Genomic DNA, 24,622 nt, shown 5'->3' with positions numbered 1-24,622 from the left:
TTCAGTGAATCCATGAGACCACGCCAGGAAGGACTAAAACCGTTAAAATGACAGAGGTCCAGGGGTTAAGACTCCATGCGTCCACTGCAGGGGGTATAGGTTGGATCCCTGGTCCAGGGAACACAATCCCGCATGCCAAGTGGTGTAACCCTCTGAAACAAATAGAAGTGAAACTATACTTCAATAAAAACATTTTTTTTTTCAGAGAGAGGGGAGGAAAAAAGAGACAGATTCACCTATACTCATACAGAAAGGAATCTAAAGCGTTTTAATCAAACAAGAGCAACTGGACGAATATTTATTGAGTGCCTACTGTATGAGGGGCCGTGTTCTCATTGAGAGGGAGAGTGATAGTGTGGGGAACAGTTAATCTCTTAGTCCACTTGTGCTATGCACAGGCTTGTAAATAAGCAGAAGAAATCCTGGAAGGACCAAAATTGTTAACAGTGATTACTCCTAGGGAGACAGTACAGAGTTTTTTTTTTAATAATTAAAGAATACATATTTATCTATTTGGCTGTGCCAGGTCTTAGTTGCAGCATTTGAGATCTAGTTCCCTGACCAGGGATCAAACCTGGACCCTCTACATTGCGAGTGCAGAGTCTTAGCCACTGGACCACTGGGGAAATCCCAGTACACGATTTTTTAGTTTAAACACTCCTCGATTGTTTGAATTTTATGCAGTGAGCCTGTGCAACTTTGTGACTTTTTCAGAAGTGCCTTCCCTTAAACAGATGAACAACACTTATGTGCCGACATGCTAAGAAGCCTTCAGGTACAAAAAGACTTTGGGAGCTCTAAGCAGAGCCCCCCCGAATCTAGGCTCAGATCCTAGATAGTTTCCCTTTGTTCCACCCCACTCTGGGGTAGGCTGCTCTTCAAGGCAAGGCAGGAGTGAAAGGGCAAGCCAGGCAGGTGATCTGTTCTTTAGTCCCAGCTGAGCCACTGCCTGGCTGTGTGACCTTGGGCAGGTCCCTCTACCTCCCTGTGCCTGAGTTTCCTCTCCTGTATAATGAGGGGCTGAACCACACTTACTCCTAGAGGTAAGTCAATGTCTCTTATGTGCAGCATCAGCTACTTGACTGTGGCTGCTTGGAGACGCAGTGAAGGGAGCTGCATGGCCGTGTTAGGAGTCAGCGTCATGATCGATTAGCAGCGTCTGCTGTGGACACAGGATGGGTGGGAAAGAGGTAGCCCACATGATAGGTGACTTGTTGCCTTGGACTAGATGCTCTTCAAGGTCCACTCAAGCTGTGCCCTTTTTGGAGCTGAAATAATGCCACTTACCCCTGCATTGAGGTCATGTATGCCCACACTCTGCATGCGCAGATAGCAGGAATACGACTGTTAGTAGTGGCTACAGGGCTGCCACTGGCTCCTACTGATGCGTGACAGCCATTGTTAAGTTTTCAGGAATGTTGCAAACTGGCTGTTCAACTGTTGGTAGCTTGATTGGCCATGGGCAGGAATATTTAGATGATAGAAATTAGTCAACACTGGGAATGAGGGTAGGGCTTCCCAGGTGGAGCTAGCAGTAAAGAAACTGCCTGGCAGTGCAGGAGACGTAAAAGATGCAGGTTCGATCCCTGGGTTGGGAAGATGGAGCCTGGTGGGCTACAGTCCATAGGGTTGCAAAGAGTTGGACATGACTAAAGTGACTTAGCATGCATGCACACACGTGAATCAGAGTTGTTTTTCCATGGAGCTGTTTTACCAGCATGCCATGAACACTGTACTAATTAATATGAAATGCCCTTGTCTCCTTCTCACCCAGATTTAGGTGACCAACCCTCCTGATCTGCCTGGGAACTGTCCTGTCCTGGCTTTAGTACTGAAAGTAATAAAGTTTCTTGGGAAGCTTCTCAATCTCAGGCAAATGGGGAAGACTGGTCACCCTGAAATCTTTTCCTAAAAAGTGAAGGGAGCCAATGTTTGTTGAGAGACTGAGGTCTCCCCTAGATAACTCACACTTTTACTCACAGCAACCCTGAAAAGAAGCTGGCTCTGCCCTTGCTGGGTGGAGATACGTTCAAAGAGAACTTGTCCAAGGCCAAGTACTCATGCACTCAACTGACAGTATCTGCTGAATGCCTTCTATGGGCCAGTCATCACACTGAAGGTTGGAGATGCTGTGATGAGCAAGGCAGTCTTGGTCCCTGCCCTCAGAGCATACATTCTAACAGCAGAGACCAGCATCAGACAGTTATTTAATTACAACATGGTATTTATAATTTGAAGGGTAAGAAGAAAGGTTTATGAGCTGATGATGGGTGAACCTAATCTGGTTGGGTAATCAGAGAAGGCTTCCTGGAGGAAGTGATATCAGCCTTGAGGCTAAGATCTGAAGGATGAGTGACCGGAGGACCACACTGCTGTGCCAGGCCAAAGGAATATCGAGGACTTCCCTGGTGGTCCAGCGGTTAAGAATCCACCTGCCAATGCAGGGGACACGGGTTTGACTCCTGGTCTGGGAAGATTCCATGTGCCCTGGGGCAGCTAAGCCCAAGAGCCAAAACTACCAGGGCCCACGCTCTAGAGCCTGCATGCTACAGCTATTAAAGCCCATGTGCCCAGAGCAGCCACTGCAAGGAGAAGGCTGCACACCGCAACTGGAGAATGGCGGCCCCTGCCGCAACTAGAGAAAGCCCACACAACAGCAAAGACCCAGCTCAGCCAAAAAGGAATGCTGTTTTTATAAGAAAAGGAATATTGAGTGTAAAGTTTGGAGGTGGGAGCAGAGCATTTGTGTTCAAGAAAAGTGGGAGCACAGAGACTCAGAGGAAGAATGGTGTATATGAGACAAGGGTTGGCAGGACCCAGGCCATGAGGGTTTCCAGGGTCACAACGAGAAGTTTGAATTTCATTCTTACAGGGGAGGCTGTGGGACACCATCAGACATCCCTCAGGACCAGGGCTCTTATTCCCCTATTTGCCAGGAGTGTGGGTTGCTGATGGCTCATAGCTGGACACTGCCTTCTGTCAAAAGGCCTCCCTCTGGGGGTGACCCATAGTTAATGAGTTGATGCCAGAGTACAAAGCCTCCTTGTTTCAATTTCAAACTACTCTGAAGGGTCATACCAGCTCCAGTGACCCCATGGGATCTGTTCAGCTTCTTCCACTTATGGAAACCTGCTTCCTTCCTTACAGGTGTTTGTCCTGAGAGTCCCCCTCCCGCCAAAATCACCCACATGCAGTCTCAGCCTCAGAATCTGTTTCCTAGGGGACAATCCTTCCTCAAGGCACTGGGAAGCTGTCACAAACCAGGTTTTATGTGATCAGATCTGCATCTTAGAAGGGAGAGGACTCTGGTGGCAGCGAAGGGTGGATTGAAGTGGGTATCCAGGGAGGCAGAGACTAGGGAAGATGCTATTGTCTCTCCGGGAGAACTGGTGCAGCCAGACTAGGTGGATGGGGTGGAGATGAAGAGAAGGGTGTTTTGGGGTATTAAAGAAAGATTCAGCGTCAGGTTTGATTCTGAAGCCCAAGCAATTTCCATTATTCTTTGCTGCCCCTAGAGATGCCTCAGGCTTGCTTGACTTGCTCTCGCTGGGACACAGGGTCCGTGGTCATTACCAAGGTGGGTTAGAACTAAGCTGGGATGGGTCCCCTCTACTCAAGAGCATCTATGTGGGTGTCCATGGTGTGGGCACGTGTGTTCACCATAATGTGCATACCTGGTTTACCTGGTCTGATTTGGGGGTGCTTGGACAGGAGCTATGACCATTGGACTCCCTGGTCCTCACTCCCCTACCTGTCATGTACACGCATGCCAAGTTGCTTTAGTTGTGTCCGATTCTTTGCAACCCTAGGGACTGTAGACCCCTAGGCTCCTCTGTCCATGGAATTTCCCAGGCAAAAATACTGGAGTGGGTTGCCATTTCCTACTCCAGGGGATATTCACGACTCAGGGATTGAACCCGCATCTCTTATGTCTCCTGCATTGGCAGGCGGGTTCTTTACCACTTGCACCATCTGGGAAGCTGCAAGAGTTGTCTTCCTTTGAGCCTTAAGAAGAACTTGGTGTGTGTGTGCCAAGTCGCTTCCGTCATGTCTGACCCCGGTCTGGATCTGTTGATGAGGCTTCCACGGTCCTGCCCAAAGATCTTGAGCTAACTCCTAAATAGAGGACCTGGGGAAAAGGATCAGGGAAGGCTGTTGGACAAAACAGACAAGATATTGACAAGATAGCAGCTCTTAGTGGTATGAAGTGATGAGTGTTTGGAGGAAGGAGGTGGCCTGGGTAGTTTTCTGAAGCAGGTGGCTTTGAAAGTGGGCTTTAGTGGATTTTGGAAGACAAAACCGAGAAAGTGAGCTGGGACCAGGTCATGCAGACACTGGACTGTCAGTTGAGGACTTCCACGGACAGTGGGGACCCCCGGAGAGGAGCCTGTCCTGATTCCTTCCTCTCCATCTCTCCTCAGTCCATTAGGGACACTGACATTTGGATCTCAGACAGTTTCCTAGAAATAGGCAGGTGTCATTGGCCAGAGGGAATGGTTTTCTCAGTGTCTAGTCTGTATTTGAAGGCAGAATTCATGGTCTGATCCACATATCTCGTCTCTGTCGCAAAGTGGACTCTGTGTCTCCTAGACTCCCTGAGGGTTTCTCTCTCTCTTTTTTAAATCACACTTTTATTTCCTTTATATACTTTTAAAAAGTTAATTTATCTTTTATTGAGGGATAATTGCTTTACATCCCTGTGGGTTTCTGAATGGTTGTACTTCTTTAGGGCTGAGATTTTCTTCAGGGTGAAGGCTTCTGAACCTTTAACTTGTAAAGGGTGTTCTCAGGTTCTTAGAGGTGCCGAGAAGGCACTGGTCTGGATGCTCAGCTGTGATCTCCAACAACTGCCACATTGGTATGATCATGAGCAAGTCATTTACATTTTTCATTTCAATTTTCCTGGCTGTAAAATTAGAATGATTATACCTGTATCTCTTAGGATATTTTTTTCTGTCTGTAAGTAACAGAAAGCCCTAACTTCCAAATGACTTAAACCTAACACTTCCCAACAGAAATATAATGTGGGCTCCAAATGTAATTTAAAATTTTCTAGTAGCCACATTTTAAAATGTGAAATCAATTTTAATCGCATCTTTTTTTAAAATTGGTGGAAAATTGCTTTACAGTGTCACATCTTCTATTTAACTCGTTATCCAAAAAAAACTATCATTTCTACATGTAATCAATATTAGTTATTAGTGGGATATTTTACATTCTTTTCTGTACTGAATATTTTCAATCCAGTACTCAATAACCACATGCAGCTAGTAGCTACCATTATTGGACAGCACAGATCTTTTTTAATAAGGATATTTCTAATTGCACATAACAACACTCCAGAGGCAGGGAAGTCTCAGGATCAGTTAATTTGGAGGTGCAACAGCATCAGCAAGAACCCAGACTCCTGCTATCTTTTTGCTCTACCATCCACATAGTGTGAGTTTTGCTCTCAGCTAGTTACCCTCATGGTCCCAATATGGCTGCCACTGCTCCAGGAGTCATGTCCATATTCAACAACATCCAGCAGAAAAAGAGGGTATGTTTCTCCACATGTATCTCTTTATTAGGGCTATGAAACCTCTCTTGTCTCCCTTGCCCCAACCCGCTAGCCAACTTACCCTCGAGTCTTAAGGTCAGATTTCATCACACGCTCATGTCTAATCCAATCACTGGCAAGCTAGATAGACTTTAATGCTTGACTTAGAGCAATCAGGATTTGCCCCTGGATTAAGAACCTTTCTCAGAGTCACATGGGAGGAGTACTGGACACTTGGGCAAAAATTGAGGCTCTGTCACGCAAAGTGTTGGGTCAGCAATTGTAATGTCATTTCCCAAAATGGGTTCCATGGAACCCATTACTAATCCTGATAGATATTCTTCAGGATGGCCTTCTGAATAAATAGCAATACCACTTGGAGACTCATGGTCCCCAGGAGCACTTAAACTGTAAATCAGGATTTACCCCTGAATTGAGAATCTTTCTCAGAGTCACATGGGAGGAATAGTGAAGAATTAAGAAAAATTCTTGAAGAATAATTCTGGGGACTTCCCTGGTGGTCCAGTTGCTAAGACTCTGCGTTCCCAATGCAGGGGGCCCAGTTTGATCCCTGGTCAGGGCGCTAGAAGAGGAGGCAATGGCACCCCACTCCAGTACTCTTGCCTGGAAAATCTCATGCACAGAGGAGCCTGGTAGACTGCAGTCCATGGGGTCGTGAAGAGTCGGACACAACTGAGCAACTTCACTTTCACTTTTCCCTTTCATGCATTGGCAAAGGAAATGGCAACCCATTCCAGTGTTCTTGCTTGGAGGACCCCAGGGACGGGGGAGCCTGGTGGGCTGCCGTCTATGGGGTTGCACAGAGTCAGACATGACTGAAGCGACTTAGCAGCAGCAGCAGCAGCAGCAGGGCACTAGATCCCACATGTCCCAATTAAGACCCAGAGACCCAAGCACTGCCATATATAAAAAATACATTTTATAATATATATAGTTTATATAAAATATATAAAACAATATATAAAATAATTCTTCTGGCATAGTCTCACAGTCAGAAAAACTCATTTCATTTAACCTCCTCAAGTTGTCTTGACGTCAGAATTTTTTTCATGACAAACTATTGACACCAGTTTTGAGAAACACAATTTTTGAGAGCCTGCCTCAGTAGATCATTAGGTTGTATAGCTGGGAGAATCTTCTAGGCGACACATCTCTAGTTTGGCCTCTTGTGGTCTTAACAGAATGACCTGCACCTACCACGTTGGGAAAATTCCAATGGACCAGGTAGAAGACAGAATCCCCAGTGACTCAGGTCAGAAGCATCCTTTACTTGAGAAAGAAAAACAAAAGTGCAGTGTTGCCCTAAATAAACTCATCCAAACCTTGCATTCACACCTTATGGGAAAGTCACACATCAGGGTACTGGCATACACAGACTTTTATTCTCCTTGTCTTAGTTTCAATTACCCATCTGGTATCTTCTTTCCTGAGATGGACCCATCTCTTTGTCACAGCAGATGTATTCACACTGATGTTTAAAACCGAAGTAGAAGCCCTCTCATCTGCTGTCATCAATGCCAAATGCAACTTGGTTAATTGAATGTTAGTGAGAGCAGAGAAAGATTTTTAAATGATTTATAAACCTTAAGATATTCATTTTTTATTTATTTTCTCACTGCACCATGTGGCCATTGGCTTTTAGTTCTCCAACCAGGGATCGAACCTGTATACCCTGCATTGGGAGCTCAAAATCTTAACAATTGTACCGCCAGGGGAAGTCTCTTGTGATATTTAACTTATATCATGTTTAGGTATGTGCTGTGTTGATTCTGTGACCCCACGGACTGTGATTCCCCCTCCAGGGGATCTTGCCAACCCAGGGATCCAACCCAGGTCTCCTGCACTGCAGGCAGATTCTTCACCATCTGAGCCATGAGGGAAGCCCAAGAATACTGGAGTAGGTAGCCTATCCCTTCTCCAGGGATCTTCCTGACCCAGGAATTGAATCAGGGTCTCCTGCACTGCAGGCAGATTCTGTACCAGCTGAGCTACCAGGGAAGCCCTGTCACATTTATGTACAGAGTGTAGATATTCAGTGGAGTTTCTCATTGTCTGCCTTCCATTCCTGTAATGTATCATTTACAATTTCTGGTTTCTGTTGGTTTCTTTAAAATGGAGCAAAAAATGAAATTTAATTTATAAATTAAAAATTTATATTTTTTTCCAAGTCTTTTATAGTTAGCCCATTCATGCCAAGTTTGAGAGTGATTCTTAAGGAACTCTCTCCCTTGCTGCTGCAGCTGCTGCTAAGTCGCTTCAGTCGTGTTTGACTCTATGCGACCCCATAGACGGCAGCCCACCAGACTCCCCTGTCCCTGGGATTCTCCAGGCAAGAACACTGGAGTGGGTTGCCATTTCCTCTTCCAATGCATTAAAGTGAAAAGTGAAAGTAAAGTCGCACAGTCATGCCTGACTCTTAGCGACCCCATGGACTGCAGCCTACCAGGCTCCTCTGTCCATGGGATTTTCCAGGCAAGAGAACTGGAGTTGGGTGCCATCGCCTTCTCCTCTCTTCTGAACACCCAAAAACATTCATCTTGTTTTTGGAGAAGTTAGACTCTCTTCTTCTGTACACTCATCAGTCAGTCAGTCAGTTCAGTTGCTCTGTCGTGTCCAACCGTTTGCGACCCCATGAATTGCAGCACACCAGGCCTCCCTGTCCATCACCAATTCCTGGAGTTCACTCAAACTCACATCCATCAAGTTGGTGATGCCATCCAGCCATCTCATCCTCTGTCGTCCCCTTCTCCTCCTGCCCCCAATCCCTCCCAGCATCAGAGTCTTTTCCAATGGGTCAACTCTTCGCATGAGGTGGCCAAAGTACTGGAGTTTCAGCTTTAGCATCATTCCTTCCAATGAGCACTCAGGACTGATCTCCTTTAGAATGGACTGGTTGGATCTCCTTGCAGTCCAAAGGACTCTTAAGAGTCTTCTCCAATACCACAGCTCAAAAGCATCAATTCTTCGGTGCTCAGCTTTCCTCACAGTCCAACTCTCACATCCATACATGACTACTGGAAAAACCATAGCCTTGACTAGATGGACCTTTGTTGGCAAAGTAATGTCTCTGCTTTTGAATATGCTATCTAGGTTGGTCATAACTTTCCTTCCAAGGAGTAAGCGTCTTTTAATTTCATGGCTGTAATCAGCATCTGCAGTGATTTTGGAGCCCCCCAAAATAAAGTCTGATCCTGTTTCCACTGTTTCCCCATCTATCTGCCATGAAGTGATGGGACCAGATGCCATGATCTTCGTTTTCTGAATGTTGAGCTGTAAGCCAACTTTTTCACTCTCCTCTTTCACTTTCGTCAAGAAGCTTTTTAGTTCCTCTTCATTTTCTGCCATAAGGGTGGTGTCATCTGCATATCTGAGGTGATTGATATTTCTCCTGGCAATCTAGATTCCAGCTTGTGCTTCTTCCAGTCCAGCGTTTCTCATGATGTACTCTGCATATAAGTTAAATAAGCAGGGTGACGATATACAGCCTTGACGTACTCCTTTTCCTATTTGGAACCAGTCTGTTGTTCCATGTCCATTTCTAACTGTTGCTTCCTGACCTGCACATAGGTTTCTCAAGAGGCAGGTCAGGTGGTCTGGTATTCCCATCTCTTTCAGAATCTTCCACAGTTTATTGTGATCCACACAGTCAAAGGCTTTGGCATAGTCAATAAAGCAGAAATAGATGTTTTTCTGGAACTCTCTTGCTTTTTCGGTGACCCAGCGGATGCTGGCAATTGATCTCTGGTTTCTCTGCCTTTTCTAAAACAAGCTTGAACATCTGAAAGTTCACAGTTCACGTATTGCTGAAGCCTGGCTTGGAAAATTTTGAACATTACTTTACTAGCGTGTGAGATGAGTGCAGTTGTGCGGTAGTTTGAGTATTCTTTGGCATTGCTTTTCTTTGGAATTGGAATGAAAACTGACCTTTTCTAGTCCTGTGGCCACTGCTGAGTTTTCCAAATTTGCTGGCATATTGAGTGCAGCACTTTCACAGCATCATCTTTCAGGATTTGAAATAGCTCAACTAGAATTCCATCACCTCCACTAGCTTTGTTCATAGTGATGCTTTCTAAGGCCCACTTGATTTCACATTCCAGGATGTCTGGCTCTAGATGAGTGATCACACCATCATGATTATCTTGGTCGTGAAGCTCTTTTTTGTACAGTTCTTCCGTGTATTCTTGCCACCTCTTCTTAATATCTTCTGCTTCTGTTAGGTCCATACCATTTCTGTCCTTTATCGAGCCCATCTTTGCATGAAATGTTCCCTTGGTATCTCTAATTTTCTTGAAGAGATCTCTAGTCTTTCCCATTCTGTCGTTTTCCTCTATTTCTTAGTCCATTGGTTTAGAGAACAAATGTTAATAAAAAACAATATTTCAATAATGGGTCCAGGGCTTCCCTATTGATCCAGTGGTTAAGAAGCTACTTTGCAATGCAGGGGGATATGGTTTTGATCCCTGCACTGGGAAGATTCCACATGCCTTGGGGCAACTAAGCCCGTGGACTGCAACTTGCAGCCTGCACACCCAGAGCCTATGTTCCGCAATAAGAGAAACCACCTCAGTGAGAGGCCCACCCACTACAGCTAAAGACTAGCCTTGCTCACCACAGCTCGAGAAAGCCTGCACACAACAGCAAAGACCGCGTAGCCAAAGATAATTAAGACAAACAAATAAGTAATGCATACAGTAGAAGTGAATAGATTTAGGAACAGTTAAATAGACAGACAACTCTACATGTGGGAACAGGGGCATGGATCTGCTAGAGCACAGGCTGCCAAATGGGTACATCAAGGTGCTAAGGGTCTCAGTTAGCAGGCTTTACAACAGAGGGACAGAGCATGCTGGCTGATTGGAGGTCAGTGGAGAACATCGACAGAATGCATATTACAATCATCTGATATGCTTTCTAGTATCCAGGTCAATTAAGCCATAAACTCTGGCCCAAGGTGGGTGGATCTTATACGACAGATGTGGCTTCCAGAAACTCCTCCATTCTGTGTGTAGGGGACAAGTCTCACTGATGAACAGATCCCCCAAATGTTCTTCCTCCCAAGGACAGAAGCTCTGAGGCCTCCCTGACTCAGGAGTGTCCCCTAACCAGCAAAAGGTGGGCATCCCAGGACACAAGCCCGCCTTCTTACAATCACGCAGACCTAGGCAGAAAACCAGAGCTGGTCTCATTCTCTCCTCCCTGGCTCCTCTTCATCTTCCCAGTTAATCCTTTCTGGGCCAGCTTTTCTGAGCAAAGACTTCGACCTGCCAAAAAGCTAGCCTTTATTGAGCACTTGCTGTGTGCTAGCTGCCTCACATAGAGTTCACTTAATCTTTGGTCAACCAACCCTCCCCATCCCGCTGCCAACCAAGAACTGGACGGTCGTCTCTCTGGATCACACTGCTGGGGCTGCCTAATGTTTATTCCTATGATGATTAAATAAATCCAATCTATTGCTGGCACTAGACTCCAAGCCCCTTGAGGGCAGGGACCACATCTACTTATTTGCACTGCATCCCCAGCACCTAGGCCAGTTCATTGCAAACACTTGATTCACAGGAATGAGTGAAAAGCCACAGGAAGGAGGTATCATTACCTCTGTGTTATAGTTATAGACATAACTGAGACTTAACTGGCTTCAATAACTTATGCATGTTTTAGAACTACCCAGTGTCAAGAGTTATGATTAAAACTCAAGTTATTCTTTTTGATATAATTTTATGCATCTATTTAGTTTTGGCTGGGCTGGGTCTTCGTTGCTGTGCAGGCTTTTCTCCAGTTTTAGAGAGTGGGGGCTACTCTCTAGTTGCAGGTCTCACGCTTCTTGTTGCAGTGGTTTCTCTCGTTGCGGAGCAGGCTCTGGGTCACGTGGGCTTCAGTAGCTGTGGTGAGCAGGCTCTAGAGAACAGGCTCAATAGTTGTGGCACATGGGCTTTGTTGCCCCGTGGTCTGTGGGATCTTCCTTGATTAGGGATCGAACCCGTGTCTCCTGCACTGGTAGGCAGAGTCTTTACCACTGGGCCACCAGGGAAGCCCAGCCCAGATTATTCCATACTAAACCTGAATGAGAATTGCAAGGAAAAGGCACTATGTAGGTTTTATTAAACTGAGGAGTCTGGTCTGTATATTAGGATGGCATTTACTGTGGTTACAGCCATCATCAGTATTTTACAAATATCCTAGTAACTCCCAGAGTTAGTCGTGAATATTCGTGGCAGCCACTGCCAGGCCCAACTGAGCACTTACTATGCGCTGAGTTGTGAGGAAAAAGACACGATACAGTTCCTGACCGTGAAAGAACAGTGAGGTTCACTCAGGAGATGCTCCCAGGTTCCCCAGCTGTTCACTCAGGGCTTCCTTATGCCTGGGTACTGTGTAGATGCCGCTGCTGCTGCTAAGTCACTTCAGTCATGTCCGACTCTGTGTGACGGCATAGACGGCAGCCCACCAGGCTCCCCCGTCCCTGGGATGCTCCAGGCAAGAACACTGGAGTGGGTTGCCATTTCCTTCTCCAATGTATGAAAGTGAAAAGTGAAAGTGAAATCATGTCCGACTCTTAGCGACCCCATGGACTGCAGCCTACCAGGCTCCTCTGTCCATGGGATTTTCCAGGCAAGAGTACTGGAGTGGGGTGCCATTGCCTTCTCTGGTGTAGATGCTGAGATCATGGCAAATAAGCTAGATAGGATCCCATCCTTCTTGGAAGCCACAGTCTGGTAGGAAAGGCTTAAGGTGAATAAACGGTCATAATCATTGTTTGGTTGTGATTGCACACAATGCCCAGAAGTACTGACATCATGTGGCAGTATCTCGTGGGGGGTGGGGGAGGGCTCAAGAAATCATCCTAGGTAAAGTCAGATTTAAGCTGAAGCTTGAAATGTCACTAGAAGTTGACTAGGGGAGGAAAGAGGAGAAAAGCACACCAAGAAAAAGAGGGGAGGCATGTGCCAAGGCCCTGAGGTAGGAAAGCAAGTATTCCTGGAGAGCCATTCAGGATGAATCCGGAGAGGTGGGCAGGGGCAGCCCATGTCAGGCCTTGCAGGCTGCTGAGAATTTTGGTCCTTACCCTGCAGGCAAGCCCTGTAATGTCTACAAGTTCAAGTGAGGGGCCATCCCAAAGGGTATGAGGAAGCACTTCCTTACACAGAGGGCCCTTCTCAGCCAGATGGCTGTGGGTGGGTTCCCCTCTCCCTCTTTGGATGCATTCTGCTTGTCCCCAGAGAGAACTGTCCTGTCTTAGAGAGAGTCAGGCAGGGAATGACCCCAGCACTTGGCTCTTCCCCTTCCCAGGGCCCCGTCACTCCCAACCTCCCCTGGGTGTCTGCGCTTCTTGTCACTTGCTTGTAAGTTTCCTAATATAGCCTGGCCGTTTCCTCCCCAACTGGAGGCCAAGAGCCACTCTCCTATTGCAGTCTCAGTTTTTCTTGGGCTTAAAGGGGCCACTTCAGCCCATCTCATGCCAAATTTAAGCTAAAGGTAGATTGGTTGATTTGATTTCACAAACTTATTCAATCCAGAGATTAGCTTTTTTTCTTTCCATCTTCTCTGTCCTGTTCTTGTCTCATTGTCTGTCCAAAATGTCCTGTCTCTTGTCCGCTTCTCTGTCTCATTTTTTTTCTTTTTTCTTCTGAGACTTTTGGAAGGAGCACAGTCAGATATGGATGTGAGTTGTGACACTCTGCGTTTATTAACTGTGTCATGTTGGGTGAGTCTTATAGGAGCCATTATAAACATCTCTCTGGTCATTTTTGCAGATCCATTTTCAGCTGGCTAGAGCAGAAAGAAGAGAAAATAGTTATAAAATGCGTGCTATTCACTCACTCATTCCTTCAACAAATATGTATCGAATATTGTTATTCAACAATATTTATTGAATGATGTTATCATTTTAGGTCCTAAGGATACAACAGTGAACAAAAAAGAATGGAAATCCTGCATTTATGGAACTTACATTCTGCTAGGGAGACGTGCCGTGTATCTGTGTGTGTGTGTGTGTGTGCGCTCAGTCATGTCCAACTCTCTGCAACCCCATGTAGCCTGCCAGACTCCTGTCCATGGGATTTTTAAGGCAAGAATACTGGAGTGGGTTGCCATTTCCTTCTCCAGGGAATATTCCTGATCCAGGAATCAAACTCGCATCTTCCATGTCAGCAGGTGGATTCTTTACCACTGATCCACCAAGAAAACCCAGGAAAGATAGTCAAAAAACAAAAGAGAAAGCAAAATATATGTAATATTAGATATGCTATCAAGGGAAAAAAGCAAGGAAGGAAGGTGAAAGAAACCTGGGCGGGGGGTAGCATTTTACTTATTTTTACAAACATTTATTTAATAGTTAGTTGCATCGGGTCTTGATTGCAGCATGTGGACTTTTGTTGTGTCGCACAGGAGCTTTTGTTTTGGCGCAAGGACTCTCTAGTTGTGGTTGCAGGCTTTGTTGCTCTGCAGCATGTGGGATTTTAGTTCCCTGACCAGGACTCGAACCTGTGTCCCCTGCATTGCAAGGTGGATTCTTAACCACTGGACCACCAGGGAAGTCCCAGGCAGATTGTAATTTTAAATAGGGTGGTCAGGTAAGCCTCAGTGAGCAAACACTTCAAGGACATTGAGAGGGAAAAGAGTTCCAAGCAGAGGGAACAACCAGTGTGAAGGTCTGAATGGGAGCATGCCTGTTGGATTGACCTTAGGGGTCCCTTAGCAGCCATCCTGGGTATTTGTTGGGAAGCCATTTGGTTGTTTGGTTAACCAGGGCTGCATATCAGCTTGTGTTTAAAACAAAGGCTCTGAATTGCCCCCTCACTTCAGCGAACATGATGTGTCAGGCACTGTTCTGTCTATTCCAGGCACAAAGATGGAGGCAGAGAAATGGCTTTCAGGGGTGCTGCTGCGGGCAGGAAGATCAAGAAGGCAGAACAGGTGTTGGGGAGCTGCGAGGGGAAGTGACGAGTTGGAGATGTGTGTCACATCTGGGGGCACCTGACTTCAAGGTGGAACTGCAGAGGGGAAGAGGTCGGGGATATAGTCAGGATAACCAGCAGGGGATAGGTGGCAGTTATAAAAGCACCAGATGATGCAATCCCCCAGGGAGGACAGGGGAGGGGGGCGGTCTTGGATGGAGCCCCAGGGAGCATAGCCTGTTAGGTTGGGGGTGTAATTCATATGAAGCTATTTTGTAGCTTTGTATCAGCTTGTTCATGCAGCTAGGCGACCACACACACTAGCACAACTTTGCAGAATCACAAAATCACAGGCATATCTTTTCCTTCATAGTTCATCAGCAATATTAACTCATTTAAACCTCCAACAACCCTATGAGGTAAGAGGCAACTGTTAATCTGTTCTAACGGGTGAGACAGCTGAGACACGAGAGGTTAAGTCATTTGCCCAAGGTTACACAGCTAGCAAGGGCCAAGGCAGGATTCAGACCCAGCAGCCTGGCTCCGGAGTCTGTGCTTCTAACCACTACTCTCTTCTGCCCCTCTATGCATGTCACATTCACACGCACAGATTCTAGTTCCCAGGAGCTCATGTGTTCACACCCACGGACACTCAAGGCCTTCTGGCTACTAGCTCCCTGTACACGCCACGTCCTGCACACATGTAGTGTCACACGGTCTCAGTTTCGTTAATGCGCCCAACTTCACACCCTCACTCAGCATCGGGTGTCTCAATCTCAGATTACGTTGCACTTTAACACTCAGATGGCCTTGCATACTCAGACCTCACACATACCCGTAATGTCACCTGCGCTAGGCACTCACGCCATGTGTACACACTGCATCACACACATGAGCCTATACAGTCAAAAGACTGTGCCAAACAGAGCGAGGTCTTCTCTACACATGGCCTTGCACAAATACACACTTGCCCATGCCCTCCAACATTCATACCACCATGAAAACACCGCCTTAGCCATTCATGACCTTGGACCTTCACTTCACCTTGAACACCAGGATAACCATGCACAAACATTTAACCTCACATACAGAACCTTGCCTGCTCACAAGTTTGCACTTTTTGATCCTCTAACAGTCTTGCACCTTCACTCCTTTACCTGTCCTTGCACACTGAAGACTGCAAATGCTCTCATAACCTTACATACATCTCATGACGACCCGCTGGTGATCTCGGTCACCCTCTGTGCACACACTGCCTTGCACACTCATGCTTCCACATGCTCCCCTAGCTTGCACACTCACACAAATGCAATTTTCACACTACTGCACAAACTCACTGTCTTACCCACTCTAGCTCTGGCACTTCTCATTTCTCTTGTGCGATTCCATTTCTATGCACGCTCAGTTAACTTTACACTCACAGAGCCCCACCTGCTCACTCTTCACTTAAAAAGGCTCTCTCAGCCTCACTCTGTTCGGCACACTGAAGACTCTAGTTCGTTCCCACCAGCAGAAATATACACATTGTCTGCGCATGTCCTGGCACACTCGTGTAACTCCATGCATTCGAGGGGCCTCGCCTGCTGGCACAGCTTCACACACTGATGCTCTGCGTCACTCCACCTCACTCCGTCTGGCATGCTCGTGACCTTGCCTGGTTCCCACCAACGGGACTCTTCACACCACTGCATCAACGCCTGGCTTTCAGGCATGTGTTCTCACACAGGCAATCTCAACCCTCGGAGGCCTGCTGGCTCCGGTCACTCCAAATCCCCTGCCCCTCGACGGCCTGGCCCGTGGCATGGCCGGGCTCCCTGGCAGCCCTGGGGGCCCCACTGACCGTCTTCTCCTCGCCCGCAGGGACGTACCAAGGCCAGTTCACCAACGGCATGCGCCACGGCTACGGCGTGCGCCAGAGCGTGCCCTACGGGATGGCCGTGGTGGTGCGCTCGCCGCTGCGCACGTCGCTCTCGTCCCTGCGCAGCGAGCACAGCAACGGCACGCTGGCCCCGGACTCGCCCTCCTCGCCGGCCGCCGACGGCCCCGCGCTGCCCGGGCCGGCCATCCCGCGCGGCGGCTTCGCGCTCAGCCTCCTGGCCAACGCCGAGGCGGTGGCGCGGGCGGCCAAGGGCGGCGGCCTGTTCCAGCGGGGCGCGCTGCTGGGGAAGCTGCGCCGCGCCGAGTCGCGCACGTCCCTGGGCAGCCAGCGCAGCCGCGTCAGCTTCCTCAAGAGCGACCTCAGCTCGGGCGCCAGCGACGCCGCGTCCACCGGCAGCCTGGGCGAGGGCGCCGACGAGGCCGCGCCCTTCGAGGCCGACATCGACGCCACCACCACCGAGACCTACATGGGCGAGTGGAAGAACGACAAGCGCTCGGGCTTCGGCGTGAGCGAGCGCTCCAGCGGCCTCCGCTACGAGGGCGAGTGGCTGGACAACCTGCGCCACGGCTACGGCTGCACCACGCTGCCCGACGGCCGCCGCGAGGAGGGCAAGTACCGCCACAACGTGCTGGTCAAGGGCACCAAGCGCCGTGTGCTGCCGCTCAAGAGCAGCAAGGTCCGCCAGAAGGTGGACCACAGCGTGGAGGGCGCCCAGCGCGCCGCCGCCATCGCGCGCCAGAAGGCCGAGATCGCCGCCTCCAGGTAGGACCCCCGGGCGGGACGCGGATGGGCAGCGTCCCACCCCGGGAAGGGGTCCCGGGCCAGTGCAACCTCGGAGGCCCTGTTCCTGCTTCTTTCACCATCAGGGGTTTCCCCCCAAGCCTTTATATAGAGGGTTTATTGGCGGTGCTTCGGGATCTCATGTCACCTGTTCACCCATCCATTCATTGTCCATCCATCATCCGTCTATTTACATACTCTATTCTTCCCCCCCACCCAATCCCTCCCTTCACTTAAACCTTACGTTCACCCAACTTTTATAATATTGACCTAAACAACCATCTCTCTACCCAACTGTCCATCCCCCCCACCCAGCCACTTAATTTTCTGTTTACTCATACCACCCAGTTACCCATCCAACCACCCAACAGCCTATTCAACCACCTAGTCGCCCATCAACCACCCTGGCATTTATCCATTCATCCAACCCCTTCGCTCACCTAACTTCTCTACTACTCACCCTAGCAATCCCTCCATTCACCCAACTCCTCTATCCATCCATCCACTCAGCCCCTGTATAATATCCACTTTATCCACCCAACCATTTCTTCATCTATCCATTCAGCTTTCCATCTTTATACCCACTCAACCAAGCACTCACCCCCCCATCCATCCACAACCATTCTTCCAACCACCCAGACACCCGTTCAACCACCCACCCATCCATCCCTTCATCCCCAGCACCCACATTCACTCAGCTTCTCCCAGCCATCCCATTTACCCCACCACCTTCATTCATCTGATTTCCTCCATTTATTCAGTCACCCCTTTACCCAATCATGCTTCCTTCCACTGAAACAACATCCGCTTCTACCACCTGCCCAGTCATCCAGCCATCCACCCGTTATCCATCCATCCATCCACCTTCATCACCCAAACAGAGCCAGCAACCCATCCCCCTGTTCGTTCTCTCAGCCACCTCCACTGACCTGTCCGCCAGCCCTTCATCCATCCACTCTCCATCCCTTCAGTACCTACGCTTTCATCCATATTCGAGCCTCTCTATGTCTTCTCACTGTACTTCAGAAAAAGTTCCAATATTACCTTCAAACGTTTATAATACCTGCTGTGTGCATGGCATTATTTTAAGTGGTTTACAAATATCGACTCATTCAGTCTCCTTAATGACTTTGTACTATTTTTATCTCCATTTTACAGATTATATAAATGAGGCTCTGAAAGATAAAGTTGCAAATCACCCAGGTAGTGAGTGCCCAGGTAGTAAGTGGTTGCTGCCTTCCTATCCAGCCTCATTTTCTACCACCGTGTCCTAGGACCTGGATTTTTGGCTCTGTACTAGTCATACTGGCCTTTCATCATCCTTCTCTAGTTCTTTCTATCTGAAGGCTTTTGTTCCTGCTGATTCTTCTGCCTGGCCTACTCTTCCTTCCTCTTACTGCCCCTTAATTTCTATTCCTCCTTCAGAGATCGGGTCAAGTCTGACCCCCATATAGAGCTGATGAAGCCTCACCCCCTGTCACAGCCTGACTCTCACTCAGCTGCATAGATGTCTTCTTACAGCATTTGCAGTTGCAACTTTATGCTGCTTATATGATTTGTTTTTATTCTAACTCTTAAAATGGGCTTCCTGTGAGCCAGTCACCATTCTGATGTCTTCAAGTATGTGTATTAGTTGCTGAGTCGTGTCTGACTCTTTGTGACCCCATGGACTGTAGCTCACCAGGCTCCTCTGTCCATGGGATTCTCCAGGCAAAAATACTGGAGTGGGTTGCCAGTCCCTTCTCCAAGAGATCTTCCCGACCCAGGGATCAAACCCAGGTCTCCTGCATTGCAGGTGGATTGTCTACCATCTGAGCACCAGGGAAGCCATCAGGGATGTATAGTAACTCACTTAATTTTTACAAGGTCATGAGGAGGTAGGTACTGCTGTTAATCCCATTTTGCAGGTGTTGATGAACTGTGGGGGCAACAGAGGGTGCGGCAGGACAGCGGTGAGAGGTACCAGCCTGTCCTCTTGCTGAGAGCCCTCCTGTTGGCGGCTTGAAATGGCCTGGGATGGAGGCTTTCACAGTGTAGTCTTTAGGGTTAAGCAGGTGAAGGGCCGAGTCTTAGCTCTTTCATCTTTCAGCTCAGACCTGGGCAACTCAGTTTGCCCATCTGGACTTCCATTCCCAGTCTGCAATGCCACCATTTCTTAGTTGTATGTTCTTGGCTAAATCAACCTAGTTGTCTCATCTATAAAATTGGGGTGGGTCTGAGGGTTAAGAAACATAGTGCACGTCCAATGGTTCACAGTTCTGTCATGGGATCAGTTCTCTTGGAAGCCAACTTTGAGATGGAGATTAATATACAGGAAGTTTACAGGCACATTCTGAGGATCAATATCTGGGGAAGGAAAGGAGACAGGATTGGGCAGAGGGTCATGCGGGGCTGCAATGCAATCTCCACAATGCGTCAGTAGACCCCAAGGGGCGCCCTGCAGTGGAGAGGACCTTCAAAGTTCTCCCAAGTTGAACTGAGGGAGCTGGATCTTTGGAGCCTCTGCATTGAATCCAAGCTGACCTCCAGAAGGCGCATGACCTGGGGCTGTTCGGCTCTCTCTAGCTAGTGGCAGTCCCTGGACAGGACTGACAGTAGGCTGCACTCTGAGCAGCTGGGTTGAGGGCAGGAGGAGGGGAGAAATAAGTCCTGGGTTCTGAAGGGGAAAGTGGGTGGCACATCAGAGTACCCACCACCATGCTGGACACCTAGCCTAGGGCTCCACAGATACTGCTAGTCATCGTGTCCTTTCGTGAATCCGTTTTACAGATGTGGAAACTGAGACCCAGAGAAGGAAGACAGTACGCTTCAGGCCACCTGCAAGCAAGTGAGAGAACCAGGGCTTCAGCTCCTCGATTTCTGGTTCCAAAGCTTTAACGGGCACATTTGCCCACTCTAAACATTGTAAACTTTCAGTTGCTAGGAATGTGTGAATAGTTACTGTCATTAAGGCAGAAAGAAGGTGTGGGTAGTTTTCTTAAGATTTCTTGGTTAGGGGCAGAGCCAGATAGTCATATGATTTATTGGATGCTTTTATGAGCACTTTATAATATTTATTTGGCTGCGCAGAGTCTTAGTTTGCATCACACGGGATCTTCAATCTTTACAGCATGTGGAATGTAGTTCCCTGACTGGGGACTGAACCCAGGCCCCTTGCCTTGGGAGCTCTGAGTCTTACCCAGTAGATCACCAGTGAAGTCCCAAGGGGTCACTTTTTAAAAATAGTACTTTGATGTTTGAATCATTGTAGACTTAGTGAAGAGTTGCAAAGGTAGTACAGAGAGTTCCCATGTACTCTTAACCCAGATTCCTCTAATGTCAACTTCTTTCATTACAGTGACACATTCATCAAAGCCAACATTCATACCTTACAGTTAACTAAACTTCAGACTTTAAGGTGGTGTCTGCTGGGTTTCTCTGCTGTCAAATTACCATTTTCTCCTTCTCCTAATTTAATCTTTGGATCCCAGACATCCAGTTCAGCCCACACTCAGAAAGGGTCTGGGATTAACCTCTACCTTTTGGAGGGGAAAGTATCCATATACGTAACTAGAAATTCTTCTGTATGGAAGATTTGTCTCTTCTCTCCAAAGGAACATTTAAAGTTATTATGCCAAGTGTATATAGTTACGACAGGCATAAGCCAAGACTGTCCTGTGCCAGCCTGGGGCTCAAAAGAGCTTAAATGAGGTAAGAGCTTAAACTCTTGATTTAGAAGTCCACGAGTTGGAATTCTGGCTCTTGTATTGAATTGCTGTGTGACCTTGCCCAAGTTGCCTCACCACTCTGAACTCTGCTCTTCTTTCTTTCCTGGGTTTGTTTTGGGGAGTAGATGAGATAATACCTGAAAAAATGCCTGGCACAGAGCAGCCAACAGTCAAAGCAGTCTTTGCCATCATTTAACATGTTTGATTTTAAAGGTGATGAAATGGAAGCTTGCAGAGAAGGAAGGATTTCCCCAAGGTCTTCCCCTGCTGGGGACAAAAGCTTGCCCCTCTCCGCCCCCTAGCTTTCCCTACCTTCCCTGTCCTTCCTGCCAAGGCTGTGCCTTTGAACATGAAGACACTGAGCTCCCTCCAAGAAAGCTGCCAGGCCCACGGCTGGGCACTGAGTCTCAGGAGTGAGAAGGTGGTGCCAGCTTCCTTCACGCGGTGCCACCGGGAGGGGAGGTTAGGATTCCTTATCCTGGATGCCCACAGGGCTGGTGGTGCTGGGGTGGGGGTGGTAGCGTGGATAGCTGCTTGACTCGGTTTTAAGCTCAGATTGAATTTCCAATTAAGGGAATCTTTGGGTTAGGAGGAGCCTTGCTCCCGGGGGCCTTGTTGAGTAATCAGGCTGCAGAGAACAGAGAGCCTTCCTACCAGCCTCCTTGGCCCAGGCAGCCTGGGGTTTCTCTCCATTGTGGCCTCAGATTGTCTGCTCTGAGCTTGAAAGGAACTTCTCAGCTCAAAGTCTAGGACCAGGACCGCTTTCCCAGGGAGAAGGGAGAGAGCTGAGATGTCTCACTCCCTAAAATGGGCTCTAAACGAAGGCGACTCTAGCTCTGTGCTGTCCAATATGGTGGCCCCCGGCCATGTGCATCTGTTGAGGTCTTATAAGTGTGGCTGATATGAATTGAGATGCACTGTAAGTGTGAAGCAGACCCTGGCTCTCAAAGACTTCGTAAGAAAAATATGTAAAGGAACCTAGTAATAAATTTTTATATTGATTACAGTTTGAAATGTTTATATTTTTGGGCGGGGGGGATGTGGACCATTTTTAAAGGCTTTGTTGAATTCACTGCAATATTGCTTCTGTTGTTTATGTTCTGGTTTTTTTTGGGCCATGAGGCACATGGGATCTTAACTCCCCAACCAGGGGTTGAACCTGCAATCACCTACATTGGAAGGCGATGTCTCAACCTCTGGACTGCCGGGGAAGTCCTGAAATGATTATATGTTAGATATAATAGGTTAGAGAAAGCATATTATTGTAATAAATTTCACTTGTTTCTTTCAACATTTTTGAATGTGGCAACTAGAAAAGTAAAAAAAAAAAAAAAAAAAAAAATTTGCATGTGTGTCTCATGTTATACTTTTCTTGGGCAGTGTTGCTCCTAGACCCATTCAGGGCCCTAAGGAGATGGTCCAGCTCCTTCACTGACCAGATAAGGAAACTGAGGTATGGAAAGGGACAAAAAAAGGCTCATAGCCACTAGGTGATCAAGGGGGAATTCTCTTCAGGGTTTCTGATCTTGTGGCTACTCTTGCTTTTTGTAATGCCTTTTAAGGTCATGGATGCTGGGCCATGGAGGGAAGCTGGGATGTTTGAGGAGGCATCTAAACCCTTCTGGTTGTCATGCCAACACCCTGATAAATGGCTCCCTTCTGGACGGAGCACAGGGGGAGGTTCTGAGTGGAGCTTGCCCTCTGCTGCTGCTGGCCATGTCTTGTCTTCTCTCCAGACTGCAATGCTCTTATGTCTAAAAGGAGATGAATGTTGGCCTCGAAATGTTTTCACAAAAGTTAAACCAGATACTATATACACAGCATTCAGGACAAGGGCCAGAAGTGGGACGCACTCAATAAATATTAGGTGCTGTTGTCATTGTCTAGGATTCTTGTTGTTATTGTTGTCATTGTGCCACCGCGGCAGAGGCAGGGGCTGGTCTGCGGGAGTTCTCAGCCTCCCCGGGGTGTAACGTTTGCAACATCTCAGGTTCTGGACCATGGTGGCATTGGTGTGACCCTGAAGATAGGGTCCCCTGCATACATGTGTCCTCCACGTCCCCACCCCGATTCTCACCCACTCCCTGACTGACCCTGGAAGTTCCCAGGTTGAATGCAGGGTTAGAGATGGTGTTGTGAGTTTCTGGGAGGTGAATTTCTCAGATGAGCAGAAGCTAAGAGCTTGGCAAGCTTAGAGCCAAGAGCCTGGCTATGACATTCGACAGATCCCAGTTTGAATCTGAGTTCAGCTTCTTACAAACCGTGTGACCTTAAGCAAGTTCTCTATGCCTCACTTTCCATTTCAGTCAACTGGGAATCACATTAATTCTCTTTCAAAGTATTATTGCAGAGGATAAAAGAGATAGCCCATGTAAAGGGCCTTTGCTTTGAAGGCGTGCAAGGAGGTGTACACTGTTAACAATGAATTGTGTTATAACGAGTCATTCTGTACTGATCTGAGTCTCCCTTGAGAGTGATATTAATATCAGCTGGAGGGAAGCCTGTCATCTCTCACAGTCCCAAAAGCAATTTCCCAGGCTTGTATCTTCTGCAGGCCACAGTCCCAATTTTTGCTACATCCACATATTACCTCTGTTTTCCAGCCTCAGTCATTTCAGTCACTCAGTCATGTCTGACTCTTTGCGACCCCATGAACCGCAGCATGCCAGGCCTCCCTGTCCATCACCAACTCCTGGAGTCCACTCAAACCCATGTCCATCGAGTCGGTGATGCCATCCAACCCGTCTCACCCTCTGTCGTCCCTTCTCTCGTCTTCAATCTTTCCCAGCATCAGGGTCTTTTCTAATGAGTCAGTTCTTTGTATCAGGTGGCCAAAGTATTGGAGCTTCTGCATCAGTCCTTCCAATGAATATTCAGAATTGATTTCTTTTAGGATTGACTGGTTTGATCTCCTTACAGTCCGAGGGACTCTCAAGAGTCTCCTCCAACACCACAGTTCCAAAGCATCAATTTCGACTCTCAGCTTGCTTTATGGTCCAACTCTCATATCCATACATGACTATTGGAAAAACCATGCTTTGACTATATGGACCTTTCCAATTTAATCTCTATCTTTAAATCAACTTACTTTATGTACACTTACTGAAAAGGAAGACTTTGGAACACTGTTAAAAATAAGAGACCCATATCACGGTAGGTTCTGAAAACAGAATGCTATTCAAGTCTGAGGTCAACCTGAGGTCAACCTTAAGGCCAAAGATGCTAAGCCTTTTTGCTGAAAAGAGACATTGGCTAGAGATCGACAGATGTGAGAGACCTGTACACCTGACCAGGGTTGGTCCTTGACTAACAAAAAGAATGGGTCTGGTGCTGTTTCTTCCCTTTTTTTTTATGAAGAGTTTTTATTTATTGGTTTAGTTTTGGCTGCACTGGGTCATCGTTGCTGCTCACAGGCTTTCTCTGGTTGCAGTGAGTGGGCTTGATGTGGTGGTTTCTCTTGTTGCAGAGTGTGGCCTTAGTAGTTGTGGCTAACGGGGCTAGTTGTCTGGTGGCACGTAGGGTCTTCCCAGGCCAGGGGTGGAACCCATGTGCCCTGCCTTGGCTGGGGGATTCCTAACCACTGGACCCCCCAGGGAAGTCCTGGTGCTGTTTCAGGCTGTGATTTCACATCTGCCAGCGCTCATTTTCGGAGAAGGCACTGGCACCCCACTCCAGTACTCTTGCCTGGAAAATCCCATGGGCGGAGGAGCCTGGTAGGCTGCAGTCCATGGGGTCGCTAAGAGTCGGACACGACAGAGCGACTTCACTTTCACTTTTCACTTTCATGCATTGGAGAAGGAAA

The 24,622-nt window shown here is 47.7% G+C and overlaps 1 protein-coding gene across 1 annotated transcript in view; it reads left to right on the top strand.

Moving 5' to 3' along the window:
• The window catches only part of JPH2 (junctophilin 2), a 73,424-nt gene that overhangs the window by 10,866 nt on the left and 37,936 nt on the right, over nucleotides 1–24,622 (top strand). The window contains 1 exon segment of the mRNA XM_052650547.1: nucleotides 16,315–17,095. Coding sequence (XP_052506507.1) covers nucleotides 16,315–17,095 — 781 coding nt within the window.

Source organism: Budorcas taxicolor, chromosome 13, assembly GCF_023091745.1.
Source record: "Budorcas taxicolor isolate Tak-1 chromosome 13, Takin1.1, whole genome shotgun sequence".
Classification (NCBI taxonomy): domain Eukaryota; kingdom Metazoa; phylum Chordata; class Mammalia; order Artiodactyla; family Bovidae; genus Budorcas; species Budorcas taxicolor.
This window is presented reverse-complemented; position numbering and strand designations above follow the sequence as displayed.